General features: G+C 49.3%; 1 protein-coding gene across 2 annotated transcripts in view; it reads left to right on the top strand.

The window, feature by feature from the left end:
• The window catches only part of PIK3R5 (phosphoinositide-3-kinase regulatory subunit 5), a 106529-nt gene that overhangs the window by 60216 nt on the left and 22119 nt on the right, over window positions 1-24194 (top strand). For both annotated transcript variants that reach the window (XM_044984508.1, XM_044984507.1), the window contains exons 3-7: window positions 8651-8751; window positions 13083-13151; window positions 14395-14533; window positions 21245-21314; window positions 23652-23826. In XM_044984508.1, the coding sequence (XP_044840443.1) occupies window positions 8651-8751; window positions 13083-13151; window positions 14395-14533; window positions 21245-21314; window positions 23652-23826 (554 nt within the window). The remainder of the gene's footprint in view (window positions 1-8650; window positions 8752-13082; window positions 13152-14394; window positions 14534-21244; window positions 21315-23651; window positions 23827-24194) is intronic.

Raw genomic sequence — 24194 nt, 5'->3', positions numbered from 1 at the left:
GCAATTCTGGGATGCATAAACTGGGGAATCTGGAGTAGTAATAGAGAGGTTTTTACCTTTCTATTTGGCACTGGTGCGACCACTGCTGGAATACTGTGTCCAGTTCCGGTGCCCACAATTCAAGAAGGACATTGATAAATTGGAGAGGGTTCAGAGAAGAGCCACAAGAATAATTATAAGTTTAGAAAACCTGCCTTATAGTATGAGAGACTTAAGGACCTCAATCTATTTAGCTTAACGAAGAGAAGGTGGAGGGGTGACTTGATCACAGTCTATAGGTAGCTATATGGGGAACAAATGTTTAAAAGTGGCTCCTTAATCTAGCAGAGGAAGGTATAACAAAATCCATTGGCTGGAAGTTGAAGCTAGGCAAATTGAGCCTGGAAATAAGGCATAATTTTTTAACAGTGAGAGTAATTAACCATAGGAACTATTTACCAAGGGTCATGGTGGATTCTCCATCACTGACCATTTTTAAATCAAGATTGGAGGGTTTTTCTAAAAACTCAGCTTTAGGAATTATTTTGGGGGCGGGTCTCTGGCCTGTGCTATACAGGAGGTCAGACTAGATCAGGAGTAGGCAACCTATGGTATGTGTGCCGAAGGCGGCACATGAGCTGATTTTCAGTGGCACTCACACTGCCCAGGTCCTGGCCACCGGTCTGGGGGGCTCTGCATTTGATGCTTCTTAAACATTTTAAAAACCTTATTTATTTTACAATAGTTTAGTTCTATATTATAGACTTATAGAAAGAGACCTTCTAAAAACGTTAAAATGTATGACTGGCACGCAAAACCTTAAATTCGAGTGAATAAATGAAGACTCGGCGCAGCACTTCTGAAAGGCTGCCGACCCCTGGACTAGATGATCACAATGGTCCTTTCTGGCCTTGGAGTCTATGACTGGGGTGGCCTTTGCTTTTAGGTCCAGAGTTCAATCCCCAAAGAAAACCCTTGGGACTTGTTACACCAGGAAAGGCAAAAAGCTGCCTGGGAACAGTGGCTTATAATGGGGGGATGTGAGGGCAAGAATTCAGCCTTAGCCAACAAGTTCATTAATTATGTGGCGATGGTGCAATGGTCACGTGCTGGGTGCTTGTGGCCTTACTTTAAAGGCTTGTTCACAAGAGTTGCAGAAAGGGGGTGCTATTGGCATGACTGGGATATGTTGGCTACATGTTACAGCAGATACATCTCGAATTACAGGACACTGAATTGCGTTATGCTGTATTTCATAAAAATACCCTCCTGTGGCAGCAGAGCTGAGGTGTGCTCCGCTCTCCCTTCTCGGCAGACTGCATTGCACCCCTCGATGACACCTGCAGAAGGAAGTGGAGTTTGTGACTAAATGTCCCGTTTGCTTTAAAGGTAGCCTATGATCTTCTGACCAATCCTCATAGGCAGCATGTTCATGTCTAGATATAGCCGTAGGGTGGGGTGACAGGGTTAGAGATCCAGGGCTCTCCAGCACTCATGTCAAGGTCCTGGATACTCATGATGCAAAGCTGGTGTGGAAGTAACATGGTGATGGTGGTCGGAGTCCAGAATTCCTGCAGAGGCCTGGGACCCTGAATCCATGGTGGTCACTGCTGGCACAGTACTGCCTCACCGGGCCACATGTTCCTGGCTTCCCGCGGATTTCAGAGCTGGAATGCTTTTGCTTGAATATATTTTTAACAGGGACACAGCACTGCCCTGGCTTACCAAACTGGTGACTGAAGGCTGCGGATGTCCCATGGAGTTATGCTGGCCTAAGCTCTGCAGCAGCCGTCCCCTCTGCCTGAGTCATCTGCGTTCCTGCTGTAACGAGGAAACTTTGATTATCAAACAGGTTCCACTCTATCTCCTGGGGTGGGATTTGAATATTGCTTTGCCGCATTATCGTGGGGTTGGCCCTACGTTCTGGGAGACCCTGTGATTACAAGAGTGGCCCATGTGATCTCAAACCAGCTCTGCATCTTTGATACTTGCCTTAGCCCCCACCCTCATCCCTCCTTCCTCACCTTCCCTGTTGTCCATTTTCTAAGAGCTTGTCGTCTCTCTCCCTTCGGAAGGAATCCAGCCCCCTGGCCCCCATCTCATTCAGTCCAGAATAAAGCAGCCAGCCAGCACTGTGATTTCCTTCTCTCTTGCTAGTGATGAGAGGAAGGAAAGAGCATGCACCTTGTTGGGTTATTTGTACTTGTGGCTGTGCTCGCACAGGAAATGGAGTTCTTCTCATCCGGCAATTTACCGAGGTGTATTTCAGTCCCCGCTGCTTTTGCAAATTCCACTTTGTTGCCTTGGACTTTTCCCTTCTTGACAGTGAGGCATCTGGTCTCAAAGGCATCTGTTCCAAACAGCCTGATTTGCCTTAGCAATAGGCAAACCCGCCTGACCCCTGCTGTCCAAATCAGTCTAGCTGAAAGCAGGGTGGTTTGCATCCAGATCAGTCCAGATCGTGCCCAGTCTTTGCCCCAACCTGTCCCCGATCCTAACATCCTTCTTGCTTTGCCAAAATCAGCCAGGTTCCCAGCAGCTCTGGGCCCCACTCTTGGGACAGCAACTTTCTTGAAAATCTTTTGTGTCCTGGGACTTTCCCAGGAAGGTGCTGCTGTCTAGGGTGACGATGACAGAGGGAAACCCCACTGTGTGAAAGATTTGATTACAGAGACTTACCAAAGCCCAGCAAAGAGAGTAGTGAAGTTCAGGAAATGTGTTCTGTTCTGAGACAAAAGCCGGTCAGAGGTACCCTTGAATGAAAAACTGAAACATTGTTGAATTAACTATTGAGTTGCTGGCTATGCCTCCTATGTACACGGATCAGATCATAAACAATACCACATTGAGAGCACTAATGTTGTAAGCAAACCAGGCAGAAGTTGGGCAATGCCAAAGGTCAGGTTACAAGTGCAACTTTATTTATCTTCCTAGTGGGTAGGGCTTTTGCCCTGAAATTCTATGTTGTTTCTGCAGCCCCTTGCCTGATTCAGGGCTCGCTGAATGAGGCAGCTGTTTGGTGTTTATTTGTCAATCACCTCTTAGATCAGAAGAGGGAAGTTGCTCATGCTGTCAATCTCTCTGTCCGCCTTAAAGCAGATCTAAATGGATTGGAGCTGGTCAGAAATTTGGGGTTTTGCAACATGCTTTTTCTTGACCCAACCTTCCCCCCGCCCCTAAATCTTGGGTCTTCACAGTGTGGTGTCCTGCCCACCCAAAAGATGAAGCAACCTCCCTGAAATCCGCAGCCTGGGGCGTCTTATCACCGTTAGCACATGGAATTTGTGCCTAAAAGCAGGACAAACCTGTCTGGCTCCTGCAGTTATGGAACTTCACTGACATAAGCGTAACTGGGATACTGTATATTATAATCAAGTATCAGGGGGAGCCATGTCCATAAAAACAACAAGGAAGAAGTGAGGTTTTTTAGCCACGAAAGCTTATCCCCAAATAAATCTGTTAGTCTTTAAGGTGCCACAAGACTCCTTGTTGTATATTATAATGTGATTGTGCAGCCACTTTAGTTAATGCATAATTGTCTTCCTTACTGGATATGCAGAACTCTCTTCCAGAATCAGTTTTCTTTCTTTCTTTCTTTCTTTCTTTCTTTCTTTCTTTCTTTCTTAAATGTGTTTAACCACTAAAGGCTGTGAAGAAAACCTTCAAAATGTGACCCATGGGTAATGATGTAGTGCTACCTGTGCAAATCTTCTGAAACAAAAGAGCTAAGAGGTGGGAACTGCCCCAATAATCTCAGTTTAGGGACGTTAACCCTGAAGGCTAATGTTGGCATTAATGAAAGATAATGTTGGCATTTCAAGTATTTCACTGTAAATCATTTTATTAAAAAGGTTAAGCTAATATATTTGCCTGCCAGTTGTTGCCAGTGGGGAGCAATGGGATGATTGGTTGCTATTCAGCTTTGAAGGGGGTTGAAAACAAGGAATTCAGACCCTCCCACCTCCAAATTTGGAGTAACCTCTACCCAGAAAGGGGAGGGAAAGAGGAGCTGCATCTACCTCTCCAGTACAAAGAAACTTCCAACCTCTGCCCCTGTTACCCAGCAGCCTCTACAAAGCAGTCCAGTGTGTTCAGTGCAAAAATCTGCAGCCACTGACAAATTAGAGGGAATGTCCAACTGACCTTGAATTGTAAATTAAATTAATATTGAGGGAGAAAGGGGTATTGGGGACTTAGCAAAGCAGTAAGGAGGAGAGGGCTTAGTGGAGCAAACGGTGGCATAATTCAAGGGTTTCTGCCACATAGGTTCCTACTGCATAATGTGCTGCATAGGACTTTGACTGTAACTTCATTGACAGCCAGACAGTCAGAATCCAGCTACACCCAGCGTACCAGTCTAAAACCTTCTTGTGCTGTCACATGTCACTTAGGGCATAAACCACCATCTCTGTCTGTCCTGGGCTGCTCTTTGCTTGTCCGCCACGTTGTTAGGTCCCTGAAGTTTTTCCTCTCTGTCCGACACAGGGATTCTTTCAGTCGGCCTGTTTTGCACATTCCCTACCCAATGGCAGACGCTCTGGCTTCATTCTTAACATGAGCTATTTCCATCTTTTTTGGGTAACTTTAGTGATAAGGGGTTGTTGAACACTCCGCTGGATCTCGACATTTGTTATAAATTCATTCAAGTGAATACCTAGTACAGTCGAACCCATTTATGTCGACCTCGGTTAACTTGCCAATCCTATTAAGTCGACGGTTTACAAGTGGAACCGCCAAACTCCCTCTTTGTCTTATGGGTTTCTCATCCGTTATGTCGATTCGCCGAACCCTAATATCTCGAGCCCGTCCCCGACCCACCGTGTCCCCAGCCGCCTGCTCCCCGGCTCTCCAGCGGCGCGGTTCCCCAGCCGCCCGCTTCCCGCGTCCCCAGCCGCCCGGCTCCCCGCGTCCCCGACCCACCGTGTCCCCAGCCGCTGGCTCCCCAGCCCCGCGGTTCCCCGCGTACCCGTCCGCCCGGCTCCGCTTCGCCGCCCGCCCGTCCGCCCGGCTCCGCTTCCCCGCCCGCCCGGCCCCGCATACCTGGTCCCTGCCCGTCCCCGCCCCACATACCTGGTCCCGGCTTCCCCGCCCGCCCGGCTCCGCTTCCCCGCCCGCCCGCCCGCCCGGCCCCGCATACCTGGTCCCTGCCCGTCCCCGCCCCACATACTGGTCCCGGCTTCGCCTGCCGCCCGCCCGCGGCTCCGCTTCGCCGTCCGCCCGGCTCCGCTTCCCCGCCCGCCCGCCCCCGCATACCCGGTCCCTGCCTGTCCCCGCCCGCCCGCCCGGCCCCGCATACCTGGTCCCTGCCCGTCCCCGCCCCACATACCTGGTCCCGGCTTCGCCTGCCGCCCGCCCGCCGGCTCCGCTTCGCTGCCCGCCCGTCCGCCCGGCTCCGCTTCCCCGCCCGCCCGCCCCCGCATACCTAGTCCCTGCCCGTCCCCGCCCCACATACCTGGTCCCGGCTCTGCCCCGCCCGCATACCCGGTCCCTGCCTGTCCCCGCCCCGGCCCCGCATACCTGGTCCCTGCCCGTCCCCGCCCCACATACCTGGTCCCGGCTTCGCCTGCCGCCCGCCCGCCGGCTCCGCTTCGCCGCCCGCCCGTCCGCCCGGCTCCGCTTTGCCGGATCCAGCCACGTGCAGGCAGCGCGGTAAGGGGGCAGGGAGGGGGTGGGGGGTGGATAGGGGTTTATCTCGATCATTGGTTATCTCGACGGCTTTTGGCAAACCCCTAGGCCGTCGAGATAACAGGGTTCAACTGTATTTGTATGTAATACCTAAGGCGTTTGCTTTCTAAGGCATTGAGATGTCGGTACCTTTGGGAGGAATTCTAGCTTGCACATCTGTATGTTAAGGTGGCAGTGACATTGGAGTTGAAGATTTGTAGTTTCGTCTTTAAGTGGTAGATTTTTGATGAGCAAATCTTGTTTAAACTGGTGAAGTGCCAGGTTGTGACATTATTTCTTCCTGGACATCCCCACTGGCTTGCATGTTACTGCCAAAACATGTGAACTCTTACCTTCCTTTGCCTTTTAATGTAACCCGGGAGTTGGGAGTTGCTGGGGTTCTCATTAGATTTGTTTTTTCCTAACTGATTTTTAAATCCATCTTTCTTGCGCCGCTGGACGTTCTTTGCTTACATATTGGTGGAGCTGCCATTTAGAAGAGCTGTGTCACCAGCAAAACCTAAATTTTCGAACGTACTGTAGTTAACCCACATGAGGCTTGTATTGTATTCATCCACGCTTCTCGTCATGAAGTTAGTGGCAATGACAAACAGGAGAGGTGAGCGAATGTATCCTGCTTCAACACCAGTGTTTATGTTAAACCATTTATTCAAGCTCTTCTCATCATTAAGACAAGAGGGTCTGGTTTGGGCATGTAGACTAGTTCCAAAACAACAGGCTATTGAGGCATTATGATCAAGCTTTTCAAAATAAAATTAATAGGAACTGGACACCCTTTGGTGGCTTTGAAAATCTCAGCCTCTGAGTCCTGAAGCAACTTGCAAAGGTTTTAGTTAGAACAATGACTGGGGGGGCTCTTTTATTCTTCACACCTGTTCTCTTGCTGTGTTCAGACTCCTGCTGCTGACATTAGAGCCCATAATATGGTTCACTGCCGTTTACATTGTAAAGCCATTGCAGCTATTGGGGAGGGAGCTGTTTGGTTTGCACATTATTTACTCAATTGTTTAATTCAGTTCCTATGGCAGCATCTTTCCTTCTAGGGGCAGACATGCATAGCTTAACCAGAGTAATAATATACCACAGCTGGGTCAAGATGCCTGGCAATGATGCATGACATAGAAAGAACCAGACTTGACTCAGACTTGCAGGGTGAGCTGGCCATAGGGTGACCAGATGTCCCGATTTTATAGGAACAGTCCTGATTTTTGGGTCTTTTTCTTATATAGGCTCCTATTACTCCCCACCCCCGTCCCAATTTTTCACATTTGCTGTCTGGTCACCCTAGCTGGCAGTTAGGAAAAAAATACCTTTTCCTTGCCAGCTGATGATACTTGATCCAGAGTCATAGAGATCCAGTAAATAAGGAGCCCGACCGTACCCCTTTTCAGAATAACTTTTCAGAGCAAGGCTGCGCTTTGAAATTCCATGAGTGTTTCTCAGTGAAATAACTTTGCTAGTAACAACAGCTCCACTGCTCAGTGGCCCAGGTAGGTAGCGAAGCCACTGAATGTTAATGGTTGATGGTATGAGCAGGAGTGGGGAGGACTGGCAATGAAAGGGTTCACACAGGCTGTTCTAGTGTATGGTGTTTCCGTTCCCCGGGCGGCCTTACTCTATGGGGCTGTGTAAATGATACATAGGTCCTCGTAGGTCACAGGGCAGGCGTCCTGCAGCAGTTTTGCTGCACCAGTCGCTTTCTTTGGAATCATCTTTGCTCTGCTGAAATACAAAACCAGCCGAGCCAGCAAGTGCATCTCTTCCTTTGGGACCGCTCAGTTAGGAGTGCAGGAGGGGGTCAGGGGCTGTCTTAGCACCGAGCATTTCCTCAGCGACTGCCTGGGAGGAGTTGGGGACTGGGTGACCATCTGATTGGTTGCTGACGCAGGAAGAACTAAGGAACTGGGAAATGCCCCGCGCCGTTGTCAGCGCTAGGGCTGTGAATTGATAACGAAGGAAGCAAGTGTCAGGAGATGTATTCTGCTGGTGATGTAGTTTCAATTGGTCTGGATAGAGGCTTCTTTATCCTCCCTCTGTGACCTTTCTCCGCTCCCTCAGCATCTCATAAATCTTGCATCTTCTCCTTCAGAAATCATTTAATACCAGGGCAGAAATAAGTTGTGTACAGGCCTCTGTGAAGGTAGTTATCTGAGACGGCTTTCTAGGTCTCTTGGATAAGATTAGTGGCAGTATCCATGTATTGGAGGCATTCTCTGTCTGAGGACTCTGCCTTCAGCTCACTCTTTGGGTCTTCTCTCTCTAAGATCTCTGCTCTCCTACCTGCTAGCTGTATAGGTGGGAAGGTGAATGGTAATAATGGTGTGAGACTTGGAATTTAGGGATATTAAATACCTGGATGGCCACAATAGGAGTTACTTGCCTCATGACCTTCGTACCACGTACATACCATCGTGATCAGGCCAAGTTCAAGTCCTTCAAGGTGCTCAGGGGCCAGGGCCCGGAGCATTTAAAAGAGCCTAAGGTTCCTGGATGAGGAGTGTGGGTGACACCACTGCTGCTCTGGTACAGTGGAGCGCTCTACTGCAAATGTAAAGCTCATCTGTGTAGGAGATGGAGATTTCGCAGGGCCGGTCCCAGACTGTGGAACAGACTCCTCCAGGAACTGAGGACCATCCCAAACCTCCCAACCTCCAAGTACCAGGTGCACTTCCCTGACTTGCCTTCCCTGATATCACCAGAGAGTAGTGTGGACACTGCCAAAACAATTCCCAATGAATCACACGTGACAGACATTAGTCATGTCACTTAATGCATGAGTGGAAGGTACTCAGATACTGTGTCAATGAGAGAAGGATAAGAACCTTGTAGAACAGAATAGAATGAATACTCTGGGTTTCTAGCTCTCACTGACACAAAGTGCTAGCCCCATACTCCACGTGTTAGCGGTTCCTTCTGTGCACCTCCACTGCCACCTCTGGAGTTCCTGGTGCATTTGATATGTTGTTTTCCTTTCTCTCTCTGATAGCTGGGCTGTGTCTGAACTGCTGGAGCCTGCAGGAGCTGGTCAGCCGAGATGCAGGAAACTACCTCATCCTCCTGGAGAAAATCCTGCAGAAAACCAAAGAGGTAAGGCCCTGCCAGCAAGAATGAAGGATGCCCCAGCAGGGAGGAGGCTGAGGGCTTCTGCGAAGGGGGCAACGGGTGCTTTGTTGTCATTAGGGTGGAGTCTGGCAGGGGGTCCTGCTCTGAAGTCTGTAAAGAAGCCCCTTCCCCCAGGTACTTTATAATTTGGATGCACGTGTGAAGGGCTTTAGGCTGGGGTTATCTGAAATGCTAGGGTAACCCACTGGTGAGTATGTTACAAGATTCCCTCTGTGCCCAGTCTGCAGGGGATCTGAATCTGTTACAGGCCACACAAGGGAGCCCTGGCTCTGTAGCTCAAGATGTAGCAGCTGGTGCTTTTAGAGCTGGATGGCCCAGGTTCAAGGTGAGGGCTGTTGTACTAGCATTGGGACTATTGCACTAGCATGGAGCTCCCTGCCATCACTTTGGAACCTGATCCAAATCCCACTGAAATCAATGGAAACATTCCAGTTGGATTTCAGTGGGTTTTGGGAAAGGCACTTTACTTATATCTTGTATCCTGTTCCCCCACACTTTCTTTTTGTGTTTAACAGTAAGCTCCTCAAAACAGGGAGAGTGTGAGTGTGAGAGAGAGAGAGAGAGAGAGAGAGGGCACGTGCACATGCATGTACAGCACCTAACACAACGGGGGCCCTGAGCCTGACTGGAATCTTTGGGCACTATTGTGATATCGGTGATAATCTCCGTGAGCACTTGAAGTCTAGGAATTTGTGGGCATTTGCATCATTTCTGGTACTAGTTCTTTTCCATATTATAGTCCTGTTGGTGCTAGGTGACTTCACAGACATGAGAGGCGACTGTGTTAGTGAAACCCCTTCCAAACCAGGTTGAGTGCACTCACCTTCTTAGACAAGAGGCTGGGCCCAGATCCTCACAGGTATCCAGGTGCCTAATTCCCCTTGAAGTTAGGTGCCTAAATCCCTTTGAGAACCTGGGCCTTAGGGCTTTCAGCATAGTGCCTAGTGGAGCAGAAGCAAATAGTGTTAGAACCATGTTCACAGATCCCTCCCTGCCTTTAGTAGGAACAAGTTGGTAGCATGGCTTGAGACTGGAGCTGGGTGGTTGATGCTGCAAAACACAGTTCCCACGGTGCTGATAAATCCCTTCAAAGGCTTTTGTGTCCTTCTTGTGATGTCTCTCCGTGAATGTTCTCCCAAACAGTCGCTGGTAGGAAAGTTCCTGGAAACGGGGAACTTTAAGTGAATATCGGAAAACATTTGCAGAATATGAACATTGAATTCCTAATAAATCCTGGCACCTGATTCTAAGAATTATGCACATCCAGCCTGTCAATGGAAACACCGTGTGACTTGTGCCCAATCAGAATTAACCAACACAGCTTGAATTTCAAATATCACACACGAGTGGTGAGGCCTTAGTAAGGCGCGCTTGAGCAATCTCCAGGTGACTGTGGAGATGAAGGTGGAATGAAAACTGAAATATGACTAAGTGCTGTTGGGCCTGGTGCGCCTCAGTCCCGCCTGTTCTCTCTGTGTGTCACGGAATAGTCTAGTTTCCTGAGGGCTGTAAGACTTTGGTCTGATTTCAGTTGTTGGGCATAGTGTGCGGGTGCAGGTGGCCTGCAGTATACAGGAGATCGGAGTAGGTGGTCTGGCCGTCCCGCCTGGCCTGAAACTCTATGACTACACTAAGAATTACTGACAGGAACTGGCAAATAATTCAAACAACAAATTCAGTCACATCATAAGCTGTTCACAACATAAGCTGTTCACATCATAAGCTGTTCACCGCTTGCAACGAGGCAGATGCTTGTCAGTTAAATAAATCAATCCACCTGAGCTGAGAGGTTTGCTGCATCTCTACTTGTGGACTGCACAGACACATGTGCTACCAAATGCCAAGCAGCATCGTGTTCCTCCAGCAAGGTCGGCCACAATAGCATGAACAGGGTGTCAGTGCTTGGGAAGAATGGAACCTGTAGCTCAACCTGACACCTTTCCCATGAGCTCTCGCGGCTAGGTCTCTGCTTTCCGTGGAGGAAGGAAGCCTGTGAGCAGGAGGAAGTCTGAATGTTATGCCCAGTGAAAGAGAAGCTGATGCCTGGCTTGCAGCCTTGCTGGTCAGTTGGCCGTGTTCTCTCTCTCAGCACCGGAGGCACCCAGCTCTGCGTGCGAACCCCCAAATGTGAATCTGATTGCCGTGAGTTGGCCCCATTCCAGCTTGTCCCGCTCCAGTCAGCGTGCAAAGGTGTCAGCCTCTGTGCCCAAAACTATTTGAATTTTGCAGTTTTTAGCAGATGTTGTAATAGCACGTGACTGAGCATCAGCGCCTGGAGATAGTCGAGCTGGTCTGAGGTCAGACCTCTGGAGAGCAGCTTCTGGCATGTGGGAACTGCAGAGAAAAGGGATGTGGTAGTGCACTGGGAAAAGAGCAAGCCTGAACATCTGCACTTTGAATAGCATCACAAGACACAAGGAGAGGTTTCCTACTTCCTGAAGTGCTTCTATGTGCATGACCTCCAGTCCCACAATAGCGACCGCCCTCCTATGCACTTGGGGAGAAGCACAGATTCCAGTCTCATTCTCCATTGTGTGCTGGCCATTGTGCAGAGGGAAGCCGGGGAAGGGAGATCCCAGCCATACAGTTCCAGGAGTCCTGGGCATGCATGTTTCTAGGGGCAGGGCTGCAGTTGGTTTGGTGCACTAGGATTTATGAGCCTTGGCTTCCTGAAACCCTCCCTTGTTGCAAGCTTTTCTTTTTTAGCCTGTCCAATTCAGAATGAATTGATGGCTTCCTGCTATTTTAATGGAAGCTTTGCCTGGGCTATTCTGGTTTGCTTTGCAACCAAAAATACATTTGGAACATAGAGACTGAGCAAATGCTAACAGCTGTAGTAAGCAGCAGGCTGCTAGGGTTTGCTATGTCCAGCTAAGTATGGTAAGTGAAGGATCAGAGTTGCTGAACTGTTAACCTTCAGCAAGTCTGTCTTCTGATGTGAGGCCATCAGCTCTCCCAAGTTAAGTAGCCTCAAGCCTTGGATGGGAGACCTTAGCCTGGTAGGAGGTGGTGCTAGGGACTCTGGAGTTCAAGTGAGCAAATAATTCACATTGCAGTGTTGCCAAACCTCACAATGTTATCATGAGTCTGGCAATATTTGATGTTTTTCTTACAGCCTCAGCTCCTAAACTCATGTGAGTACGTGAGAATCTCAGCTTTCATTTTTGTAACAAGTTTCTGGCCTTTCTAGTTAAAGAGAAAATCTTGAAAACGTGACCCAAATGTACCTACCCTAAAGACTCAAACCAAAAGAACTAAAATGAACCAAAAATGTCTTTTTTTTTTTTTTAGGCCTGATTCATGATTTTTAAATGGCTGGGGTTGGCAATATGGCAACTAATAAGTTGATTATTTTTAATCTTTATTCTTTTCCCCCCTTTTCTCCAATTGTTCAGGAACACCTTGTGCTATTCCTGTATGGATTCATAATTATTGGTGAATTTCCTCAGTGAATAATTCGTAGTCTGCAGATTGCCCATAATTAGTTTTGTTACAGACTTCCGCAATGTTGCCTAGTGATGTAAGTCAGCTGGTGGTGTTTATCATCTGGTTGCATGATTTACATTCAATGCACAGCACACATTGCAACAAGTGTGAATAAAGTTCCCTCACACAGAAAATGTAGAGGGTCACAAACTTGGCTGAATATAAATTCCCTTTTGAATTTGAATAGTTGCAAAAATATTTTCCATTATGCCCTCATGTGGTGCTCATTCCTCCAAGGGGAAATCTAGGATTGACTGGCACCAGCTAATGTACATTTTTAAACATGACTATCTGTATCCTCGCTGGGCGCTAAGTAGCATTTAACAGAGTGTTAATTTAAAGATTGCAGTTAGCACATTTTCTAATGTTCCTCACTTTCCTGGAGTAGACAAAGATGGGATGAGCTGTGCCAATGGTCTAGTCTGTACTTACAAAGCTAGGTTGATATAGCTGCATTGGTTAGGGATGTAAAAAAATCCATGCTCCTGACCAGCAGAGGTACGGAAACCTAATCCCTAGCGTAGATGTGGCGTAGTTAAGCCAGCCTAAGGCCAGGTCTACACTACAGACATATATCAGTATAACTATGTCACTCAGGGGTGTGAAAAGTCCTGTTATACCTGTGCAGTGCCTGTTGAAGTCAATGGGAATCTTAGCATTGATGTCGTTGAGTGGGGTGCTGGACAGGAGCAATTCTTGCAATCACATGGTTGTCTACAAAGCTTCCTTCCATCTCCTGATAGCTTTTGGGTATTTCTGTAACCAAATAGCACAGCTGATCCTCCTCTTCTCGTGTGTATTTCCTGCAGGTCCAAGAGACATGCAACTATGAACTCCTCACTCCATTGGCTCTGCTGTTCTATTCTGCAGCTCTGTGTGTAAGTCCTAAAGTTTTTAACTGATTGTAACTTCAGCTTCAAGGACAGGCTGAGAATTGGAGCACTGCCCTAGCTGAAAGCAGAATAATGTCGTTATGTAAGACATAAGAACTGCTATACTGGGTCCATCTAGCCTAGTTTCCTGCATCTGACATTGGCCAGTACCGGGTTGTCAGGGGAGTGTACAGAACAGGTCCATTTTGGATAGATCCACTCCGGCTTCTTCTCCCAGCTTCTGGAAGTCAGAGATTTAGGGTTGCCCTGAGCATGGGGTTCCATCCCTGACCATTGTGGCTAATAGCCATTGATGGACCTGTCCTCCAGAAACGTATCTAGTTCTTTTTATAACCCAGTTATACTTTTGGGATATCTTCACCTGTAGTACTGTCCTTGCCCTGGTCTTCTCATCTGGAAAAAGATTTAGCAGAAGTGGAAAGGGATCAGAAAGAAGCAACCAAATAGCATAAGTCAGAGAGACTGAGAAGTTTGGGTCCATTTATGTTTAGAGAGGGGACAAATGAGAGGGGACATGATAGAAGTGTACAAAATAACGTGTGTATAGAAGGTGAATCTGCCCCATTTGCTCTTTCTCATAATAAATCAAACCAAGGAAACTTCTAATGAAACCCAAAGGCAACACATTTAAAACAGAGAGAAGGAAATACTTTTTTTCACACAATATATAATTATCCTGTGCAGTTCATTGCTCCAAGATCTCATGGAGGCCGAGAACCCTTCATAAAAGGGCTAGGCATCTGAAAGGATGAGAACATCCATGGTTGCTAAGAATATGTTTTCTTTAGTAAGAGAGAAACTCTCCTGCTTTGGAGCATAAGCCACTAACTGATGGCGCTTAGGCAGAAACAACCCCAACAGGCAGGTTATTCTGTAGTTGTCCAGAGAAGGGTTTCTTGAACCCTCCTCAGAAGCATCCAGTGCTAGCTACAGTCAGGGAGTGGATTGTACGACCTCTGGTCTGATCGAGACTGAGAGTTTTTTTATTATCCTCCCAACGCCAGCCCACATACCTGCTTTCCCATGATGCTACTCGCCGCTGAAACTTCCTCCTCTTTTACTTGGGCTATCGAGCAGCTCAGTTTGGGAGCCTAGCTTGGGACCTGGGAGGATCTGAATCTAAGTGGTGTCAGGGGGGCAACGCCGAAGAGGAAGGACAGGCCTCCATGACTGTGTCCTTGGCCCACCTTGGATTGTAATCCTCATGCTATTTCTATTTCCCCTATAGAATCCTCACTTCCCACCAGACTCTGACCTGCTTCTGAAGGCCATTAGCACCTACCACACCTTCCTTACCTGGCCTATGCCCTACTGCAACATCTACCGGGAGCTACTGACCTTCATCAGTGATGAACTCAAGGCACCAGGTAGGAATCGAAACGGTCCATTGTTTTACAGGTCCCTCTGACCCGTAGTCTTTGTGGTGTTGGGTGCAGCTAACTTAGCCTCAGAGAGTCTGGGTGAAGTATTTTTACTGTTCTTCATGCCAAACCAGAAATGCACACCACAGTGGCCAGGCATGCACAATGTTCTCTCTGAAATTCTCCCAGTGTTGCTCTCCTACACACGCATTGCGTTTAAATAAATCATGCAAAGCTCAGGACCAGCAGCCATGCAGCAAACTGTGGGTCCATTTGCTACCATCTGCTCTGTATTTTCCAATACAATTGTAAATGGGCTTTTGTCTTCTGGGAGGAGCGGGGTGAGACTGCTGAACTCATTTCACTGGTGCCCTCACACAGATTGGAAGCCAACTCTCCTCCAGAGGTGAAAAGCTGAATTGACACAGTTGTGTGTCCAGGGGCATGTGTTTAGCATTAATGCTGTAATGTAGAGGAACCGTATTGCATGGCACCGGACATGTCTCCATGAATGTTAAATTCAGACAGACATGTTGATCTCGGTAGATTAACGAAGCAGATGAGCATTCCCACTGCAGCCTCTTCGTTCTGGGGGTATCTTTTGCATGGCAAAACAGCTCTGGTTGCTCCCTGCTGCTATTCCAGCTAGCCCTGAACTTTGTTTTGAGAAGGAAAAGTGACTCAGCGGCACAATTTGATTATAACAGTGAATCCATTCATTCCCATCAAGGTGGCAGTAGTCTTTGAGTGTGCTGCTTTGTAAAAAATTTTCATACAGTTCCCTGGAACTCCCAGCTACTGCTTTGTGGCTGAGGTGCTGTCTCTGTGTAATTGGACTTTGGGATCAGCTGCAGCCGAGACCTGCAGCAAGTAATAGTATCTGTCTTTATGCAGTAGAATCGTCTTAATTAGGCTATGCTGGTGGATGGCCTGATTCCAATTAAAAGAAGAGGTCATTTAAAAAGAGTCTTACGCATTAGGATGGGACACAGAGCATCATTTTTCTTCAGTACTGTATTAGAACAGATTGCAGAATTTCACACCCATTTAACATCTGGTTAATCACCACGTCGCCCCTTGGCACCGTTTGATTGCTGATGCAGGATTAGATGAGCTCCGAGCAGGGTTAGGGGACATGCTGTTGAAAACCTGTGTTGGCAACGCTCAGGCCATGTCTACACTAGAGACCTTACAGTGGCACAGATTTCCCGATGCAGCTGTGCCGCTGTAAGATTTCCCGTGTAGCCACTCTATGCCGATGGGAGAGAGCTCTTCTGTCGACATAAGTAAACCACCCCAATGAGCGGTGATAGCAATGTCAGCAGGAGAAGCTCTCCGACTGACATAGTTCTGTGCACACTACCACTTAGGTCTCTCGGGGGGGGGGGGTGTTTTTTCACACCCCTGAGTGACATACATTTTGCCAACATAAGTGGTAGTGTGGACACGGTAGTCTGCACAGCAAAGTTTTACTGGCATAGCTATGAATAAATCACACCCAGCATAGCTCTGCTGGCAAAACTCCCAGTATAGAGAAGACAGAAGAGTGCATCTGTCGGTTTAGCTAATGTTGTTTGGGGAAGCGGTGTAGCTATTGGTGGCAGAAGAACTCCTTCTGTCTGCCTCTGCTGTGTCTCCACTTGATGTCTCTGCCATCCTAGGCGTACTGGCAAAGGTTCTGTAGTGTAGATGAGCCCTGAGGCACCCATCTTTGCTAACACCCTATATACTAGCTCAGACAGAGCCAGAGGAGGCCCCGTACTCCAGAGCGGAAGCTCTCTGGGAGGGCAGTGGGGGAATACACTGTGTGCTTCTTAACTGTGACCTTACCCAGGGATCCAATTTCTGCTGGTGATAGCGACTGGCAACAACTGCAGGCTAATTATCAGCAAATTATCAGCATCAGCAAAGATTCTTCAGCCAGTGCCAAGGGGTTAAGTAGAGATTAACCAGGTGTTAAGTGGGGGTGAAATTTGAGGAACCAGAAATGGGGGTGGATAGAAGATGCTTTTGAGGGAAGCAAAAGGATAAAAAAAAAAATCTTTGTAACTTCCATCTAAACCACATCCCAGCTCAGAGCTGCCCTGGGGCCCTCAGGCCCTTTCCTGGCTTGTGGCTATGATGTTACAAATAGTGCACTGATTGTATTAAGTGAGGTGGCAAATGAGGCCCAGCCAGCAAGGTTGGAGCTCTCAGGCTCTCCCAAACAGGGTTCCCAGTGAAGCAGCCCAGTGGCTGGGATTGGCCCTGGTTTACATTACGGAGTCAGGTCGATGCAAGGCAGCTTACGTCCATTTACCTTAAATGGGCAACCAGCTCCAGTGGGTTCAGCCCCTCCTGGGTACCACTGCGATGGTAAACCTGGCCAAGCATCCCCCACCTTTCCCAGGGGTCTCCGACCCTTCCCACTCATCTGCCTGGGCCTGGTCTCTGGAAAGGCAAAGCCACATAGAGCTGGGCTGCAATTCTGCAATGTCAGAACCAAGGATGGTTCAGAACTGGGTCCCATTTTATCCAGACCCCTAAAGTGAGGGCGAGCAGGTGGGAAATTGCTCTGGATTTGGCCAGAGAGAGACTGTGAAGGTCCCCAAAGAAAGCTGCCTGGCTCCGGTGTTCTCATCATGATCAGTCCGCCTCGGCCCTTCTGCTGTGCACATCTCTGTGGCCAGGGTGTTTCCCACACTGCCTGTAATGAGAACCAAACCCGACAGAGCAGGCTGCACTGGCCAGGAGACCTGCTGATCCCCATAATGGGCACTGCTCCCATGAAAGCAAGTGATTGAGGACTGGAGGGATACAAGGAAAAAGAATGAGGCCAGACAGTGACAGCTGGGAAATGGCACCAGCAAAACATGGAAGTCTTCTGTAACTCGGTGCAGGCTGTTGGCCAGTTCCTGTTTGCTGCGGCGTGACGCTCGGTTGCATGGGAGCAGTGATGGGCTGCATTGCTCAGTGCTAACTTCTGGCAAGGCAGGAAACTGCAGTATTCTCCAGGGGGCAGTGTGCTTTGGGAATGCCTTTTTCTGACTGACAGCCGGGCTGGGCTACATGCTGCTGTCAGGAGATGGTGTATTCTGACCCCGTTTAACGGCAGCACAAGTCCCAGTATCGTGTCGCGAAAGCCGTGGTGTTGGGATGGAGATTATGCTGATTTCTCAGGGCTGCCTTTGCGTGGGGAGTGTGTAGGGGGACAAAGACGTGCAGGAAGGCAGGACTTAGTGATAACCTCCTCCTCGAAATGACAAGTTCTGTTTTAAAATGTCAGTTTGACGTGCCCTCGCCCACCAGTTGCCTCCTTCATCTTCTGGGCTCTGCCTCTTCCACGCCGCCAGCCAGATGAAGGCTGCCGAGTGGTGTGTGCAGTATCCAGAGGGTTAATGTTTCCCCCTCTGAACTGTACGGTGCTCACCGGGAAACTGGGTTTGCTGTGATGACAAATCTAGTTTCTTTCATTCACAGGGGTCTCTCCTGGACCCTAGACCAGCAGGGGCGGGGTATGTGGTGCCAGTGAGAGGCAGACTGCAGAGTGAGGTTCAGACTGGGGTGTTTGTCCTGCAGACCTGACCCCCAGGCAGCGGGAGGAGATGTTGGGGAGGGTGGTTTGTGTTCCTACTGCTATGGCAGCTCCATGCACTCACGCAGCCGCGGGATCGCAGGGGAACATGGCAGTGCAATATGGAACAGGAGAAGGTGGTTGGAAATCAGTCCCAGGGCTAATCCCAGTCCTGATAAAAAAGCCTCCCATCTGAATCAGGTTTGGGTGCACTTTGTCCTCTGGACAACTTTGTGCTGAAACCAGACGGGAACCGTCCAGTATCTGTAGTGTGGACGGGCTCTAGAAGTACCGTGTGGCTGGTCTGGTGATGCTATTGATGATGCTGTCCCTGAACTTCTGTGGAATCTCCCAGCCTCATCTCTGTGGTCCGTTATCGCGTGACACCAGTCCAGGAAGCCTGTTTTAAACACAACTGCAAACCCCTGGGAGATCCCCAGGAGCCTTCAGTGCATACTGCTGTCATCATTGCACCCCTGATGCCCAAGAATAACTTGGCTGGGGGCTTAAAGCCAAATTGCTCTTTACACCCTACAAGAAGGCAGATGGTTCGACAGCCATGGAAACAGTTAAAGCACAGGGCAGTGCTGATGTGCCCCGATCGTGAGCTGGAAGGACCGCCTTCAGGGACCAGAGCCTCGTTCTCTCTCCATGGCACAGCCGATCCTTGGCCTTTCCACTTTCAGTTTGCACCAGTAACAGTGATGGCTTTGTGGAGATGACACTTGTCCATTGGAAATCCAGTCAAGACCTTATAGACTCATTCTGTTTGCCAGGCACTTCCGGAGCTGTTTGTGGTACAGCATCACCAGATACTGTCCAAATGCTTCCGCTTTCCTGGGAATCTTATGCGGTCAAAGCCAAGAGGTAAAGATTAGCCAAGACAAAGCTGCTGTCAATATTTGCCAAGAGTTCAATAAACCTTGGTATTGTCTGAGAGCCTGGGTGGTGGATTGCTCTGCAAAGCACGATCATTAAATGAATCGATGAACAAAACATCAGCTTGGATCGCACAGGCTACCCCAGGAAATTGCACGGGAAGGCACCACTCGATCAGGGGACGCTGCTGCAGGGGCTTTACGAGGCCGTGTCTGGTAGCTGATTGGTGTCCTGGCTGAAATGGATTTGATAGGTCTCAGCCCACTTACCAGGAGCCACAAATCCAGATCGACAAAGCTGTCAGCATGCTTGAGGCTCATTGGGGGTGGCCGGGCATGAGCATGCCACATGGACTGAGTGCCCATCTGGTGCTCCTGGTTCAGGGGGGAAGCTGTGTGGGGGAGGGGAAGCTTGCACGACTGCTGCCTGCACGGCAACTTGTTCTATGGACAAATAAAAAGCCTATGCCCAGTGCTGAGAACGCAGGCGGGTAGGTGCTGAATTTGCACATACAACCTGAGAAGACTTCAGAAGTCATGTTGGGGAAGGGGGGAATGGGATGCAGGTAAGAGAGAGAATTTTGTCCCATCTCCTCCCCCCAGCACCTGGGACCCCTAGTTCCTAAAGTTACAGACGCTGAATGAAATAAATGAGAGAAAATCATTGCAAAGTCTTCTCCGTCTAGTGAGGCCTCGTGGATGTCCTGGGGAAGCGAGTGGAAGCTGCAGGTGGTTGCTGGTTGCAGTTCAATAGTGCGAATCTTAGTGGTGTAGGAAAACTTTCCCTGCTTATGTTCCCCCATGACTGGTCCTATTAAAGCCAATGGAATTGCCTCACCGGACTGGACAACGTCCTGCCCGCAGCAGTGACCCATGTCAGAGGCGTCAGCGACAGAACTGTACCCTGGTGTAAAGCCCCTTATTTTATCCTGGTTCCCTGCTGCTGATCAGCTGGTGCCCTGAAGCCTGGAGATCAAGAGCTAGTTTCCTTTAATTCTCCCTCACCTGACTGTGGAGCTTGCTTTTGGGAGTCCCTCCATGGCGCTTTAGAGACCCAGTGAACAGTGAAACCCACTGACCTTGGTACCTGACTGTTCTCCATCCGCCTAGAGACTGTCCTTGACACTGATATGCAGAGCTGCTCAGCACTGCTGGGCTGAATGTGGCTTCTTGTGGACTGGTGCAGGCTAGAGCATAGACAGTGCAATGGGGTGAGATTGGTGAACTGCATGGTCATGTGATCCTGATGGCCTGGGCAGCCACCCGGCTGAGGCCACACATCTTACACCTTAGCAGTGACTCACCTTCCTGGTCCCCGTCTGCTCAGCTGAAGGGGATCCTGGGGCACTGTAAATGAAGATTGGACAGAACAGTAGAAAACGGCGCAGGGCACAGTCTGGCACTGGCAGAGGGATGTGACCTACTGGGTTTTCTCTGTTGTGTGCTTCTTGTACGCTCTTGCTCCCTGCCCCAGCTCTCCATCACGTTCCCTTGCTTTCTCTCGTTAGCTGAACATAGTTTAGACTTGCCTTCAAATCTTCCTGGAGTTGCTCCAGCTTCATAGCCCCCTCCTCCCTGCATCTGTTCCTGGGTCTTCTGCTTTCCAACCTGCCTTTCAGATCTTGTGTCCTCGTCTTTTCCCAACACGCCCTTGCACTCTGCTGCTGGGATTTCTCCCTCAGCCTCCTGCTTGCCACCTCCGTCTCTCCTGTCTCATACTCGCCTCACACCCAGCCCACTGCTCTGACTGCCATACGCCTCACACTTCTTCTCCCTGCTCTGTGTGAGCTCCCCAACCTGCTCCATGCTTACGGTTGACCTTGTCTCCATCTCCTTTGGTTTCTATCCCATCACTCCAGCCTCTTGCCCACGTTCATCCTTGTCTGGTCCTGACCACCCCTACGTTCCCTCTCCATAGCTCTCGCACAGTTGAAGTAGGGCCGGTAACTCACCGCTAGCATGTCATCTCCTATCACTTTGCCATAGGCTTTGTTCCCACCCCACCCCACCCCACACCTACCCAGGTATGATCGGTTCCACCTGGAGAGTTGGATGAGCCTCTGAATGCAAGTTACCTCTCAGGCCTTGTCTAGATGAGGACTGAAGATGTGAAGTTAGCGTATGCTAGCTAATCCATTTTAAAAGATCAGGCGCCCTCCTGGCCTTTACCTCGGCCAGTTCAGCAAATGTTAAAAAGACACGCTTGATGCCAGCAATTTACTGGCTTCTCTTGCTCCCGTGTGATCCAAGTTGCCGTCAGTGAATTGCTTTTCTCTTTCCCCACAGGGATTTCATACCAAAGGCTGGTGAGGGCGGAGCAGGGACTGTCCATGAAGAGCTGCCAGAGCTCCACCATGTGAGTGCTGCTGTGGGGAGATGGAGGGGATCGATGGGGGCGGTTTAGTGTGGTCTAGCAGCAGGTCTCCCTGGAACCACCACTGCTCTTTCCAAAGTGCTCATAATCAAGGGGCAGATGCCAAGCTAGGACAAGTGGCCCCTAGAACGTCACCCTAGATGCAGCTGCGGCTGGGTATGAGTTCAGGGGGAGAAGGGGCAGTGGAGAACAGCACCGAACTAATGGTCAAGGTATATGGATAAAGTAGAAATCACAGCATTCCCGTAGTGGCCGTCCTGGGCTCTCCCTAGGTCTGGTGTGTGCATATGTGTTTGCTGACACCCCATGGTGGGAAATGCGTGGTCTTGACGAGAACAGGATGGGGAAAAGAAGGGGCTGATCCGTGCCTCGTGCCCAAAGAATGCTTGGTCCGATTTCCATGCGTTGGAGAGCAGAGAAGATCCAAGGTGATGTGCCTTAGCCAGAAGGGGTGCGGGGCAAAAGTCGGAGGGAGGGGAACAGCTTCACCCCATCCCAGGCAGGAAGTTTGACTGGGTTCATGCTTGATCAATAAAAGCGCCGTCTCTTGACAAATAAAGAAGCCAGCACGTAGCCAGGAGTATGTGACTGAGACAGGGAAGGAACGGGGTGTGTGTGTGTGATTATCTGGGCCTTCGATCCCTTCCTCCCCGCGCTATCACCCTCATCTGTAAATATGAAAGTGTGAACACAGAGCTGATCTCTCTCTAGCCTGCCATTAGCAACCACCGCTGGCTCATGTGCTCCTACTGTGCGCATTTTTTATTTCGGGCTTCTCGGTATGCAAGTTGCACTGCTTTAAATATACCAGTGTGGTTAAAATGATACAACAGCACGTCTCCCAGTGAGGATGCAGTGATAAAAGCATAAAGGTGCTTTATACCAGGCTAGCTATCCCTGTATGGGAAAGGGACTAAGTTATACTGGTATTTGGTGTGTTAATACCAGTGTAACCACACTAGCAGTTGTACCAGTATAACTATGTAGGTAAAAAAAAAAAATCATACCCCATAACCCGCATATTTCTACCAGTACAAAATTTGTATATAGACCAGGCCTGGGCATTATACAAAGCTTGTGCCCATTACCTGAGGCTGTGGGCCTATTGAGGCCCTGGTCCTGCAAACCCTGCAGCATGTGCTCAGCTTTAAGCAAGTCCTGTTGATTACACCAGGACTGCTCACCTGCTTAAAGTTAATCACCTGCTTAAGCTCTTCGCTGGACCAGGGCCTTAGCAATTAACCTGCAATTAGAGGCTGCTGTTAGTATGGAGAAGAAACTCCATTGCTGCGCTTAAGGAGTGTCTCTGTTCCCCACCGCTCTGCCTCAGGCTGTGTGCTGTGTCCTGGAGGTTAACAACCTCTGCCTCTGGTGGAATAGCTGGGAGTCCAGTTCCGAGAGCAGGGGCCTTCCTCTGAGACCATCCACCCCAGGTGTTTAAATCTAGGGACTCTTAGTTTGAGCACCTTGGTCAATCTCTGCAGCAGCAACTGCACATTGGGAGAGAGACGGGTCTTGTATGGTCTATACCCTCTCATGCCATGGATACGTTCAGTCGCACCTGGAAGCTAGCAAGGATCTGGTGCATCTGCCAAGATCTCATGTGGACCCGGTAGCCAACCCCATTAACCAAGATGCTCTCCCAAGGGCAAGTTTTGTTTTTCTTCTCTTACTTCGTTGCCCTTTCTGTCCTTCCCTCATCGTGTGTGATCTGTCTCATTTAGACTGCAGGCTGTTTGGGGGAGGGACCTGGTGTCTATCTGATGAAAGGGCCATAGCACTGTGTGCAATCACAACAGTCTAGATTTAGGCCACTGTCAACATACACTTCCTGCTCCGTGCCCAGCCTGTGCTTTGGTAAAACAGCCTGTGGCCTGGCACAGTTGGCAGTTTGTGCTGATGGGAAGCCCAGGGACCAGAGTGCTGGGGCCCATCTGCCAAGCACTGACAGAGCAAAGCTGGTCTATAGATGCCATAGCTGACAGTGCATAAGGGTGCGGGGGCGGGGGGAGCTCGGCAGTGCTGTGTGTTTACAGTAAACTGGGATAATGAGGTGAAGGGCTTCTCTCAGGCTCCGTGTTCCTGTAACGTGGAAGGATTTCACCATCTGGTAGGTGGAATAGTTTGGAATTGATCAAATGCCACACAAAGCTCCCAAGTTCCTCTGCTCCCCAGGTCTTGCTAACAGTGCAACTATTATTTATTATATCTAGTCCCATGTCAGGGTCCAGTTTGCAAGGTGCTGTTTAATTAACCCCGAAGCTGCAGTGAGTTGATTTTATCTTACGCTCACTAACCACCATTCCGTATTGCCCTTAGCACGGTTCTGCTGCTCAACCCCTCTGAGGTTCAGAGCGAATACCTGTCTGTCGCCAAGAAGATGAGCACCACAGAGCACACCCAGCACAGCACCTTCGTCATGCTAATTGGACACATCTACCAGGCCACTTTTGGGACCAAGTGCGATTTGGGCAGCTTACAGAACATCCTGAAGGTAGAGTGAGTTCTGCATTCTGCTTGGAGGCCTTTAAACGAGAGCAATTCTGTCCCCGATGCACAGGGTGATTTTTTTCTGTGCTGTTAAGTGGTGGTCTCCATCCCAGAGATGGCTGCATTTCCATGCTGACCCTTGTGCAATTCACAGATCAGTTTGGTTGCACAGTGCTTCTGGGGATGCTGCATGAATGTAAATTGTCTCGTGAGTTGCAAGGGGGAGGTGAGATCTCACAGCAGTTCAATTCAGAAGGTAGAAACAACTATTCATTCTCATTATTTTACAATGAAACAATGGGAAACAGTGATGAATAGAGCTGGTTGAGTTGTCACTCAAAATTTAAAACCAAACAAAACACGGTTTCAACA

This window comes from Mauremys mutica, chromosome 12 (assembly GCF_020497125.1).
Source record: "Mauremys mutica isolate MM-2020 ecotype Southern chromosome 12, ASM2049712v1, whole genome shotgun sequence".
Taxonomy (NCBI): Eukaryota; Metazoa; Chordata; order Testudines; family Geoemydidae; genus Mauremys; species Mauremys mutica.
Note: the sequence above shows the minus strand (reverse complement) of the source record. Positions and strands in the feature narration are given on the sequence as shown.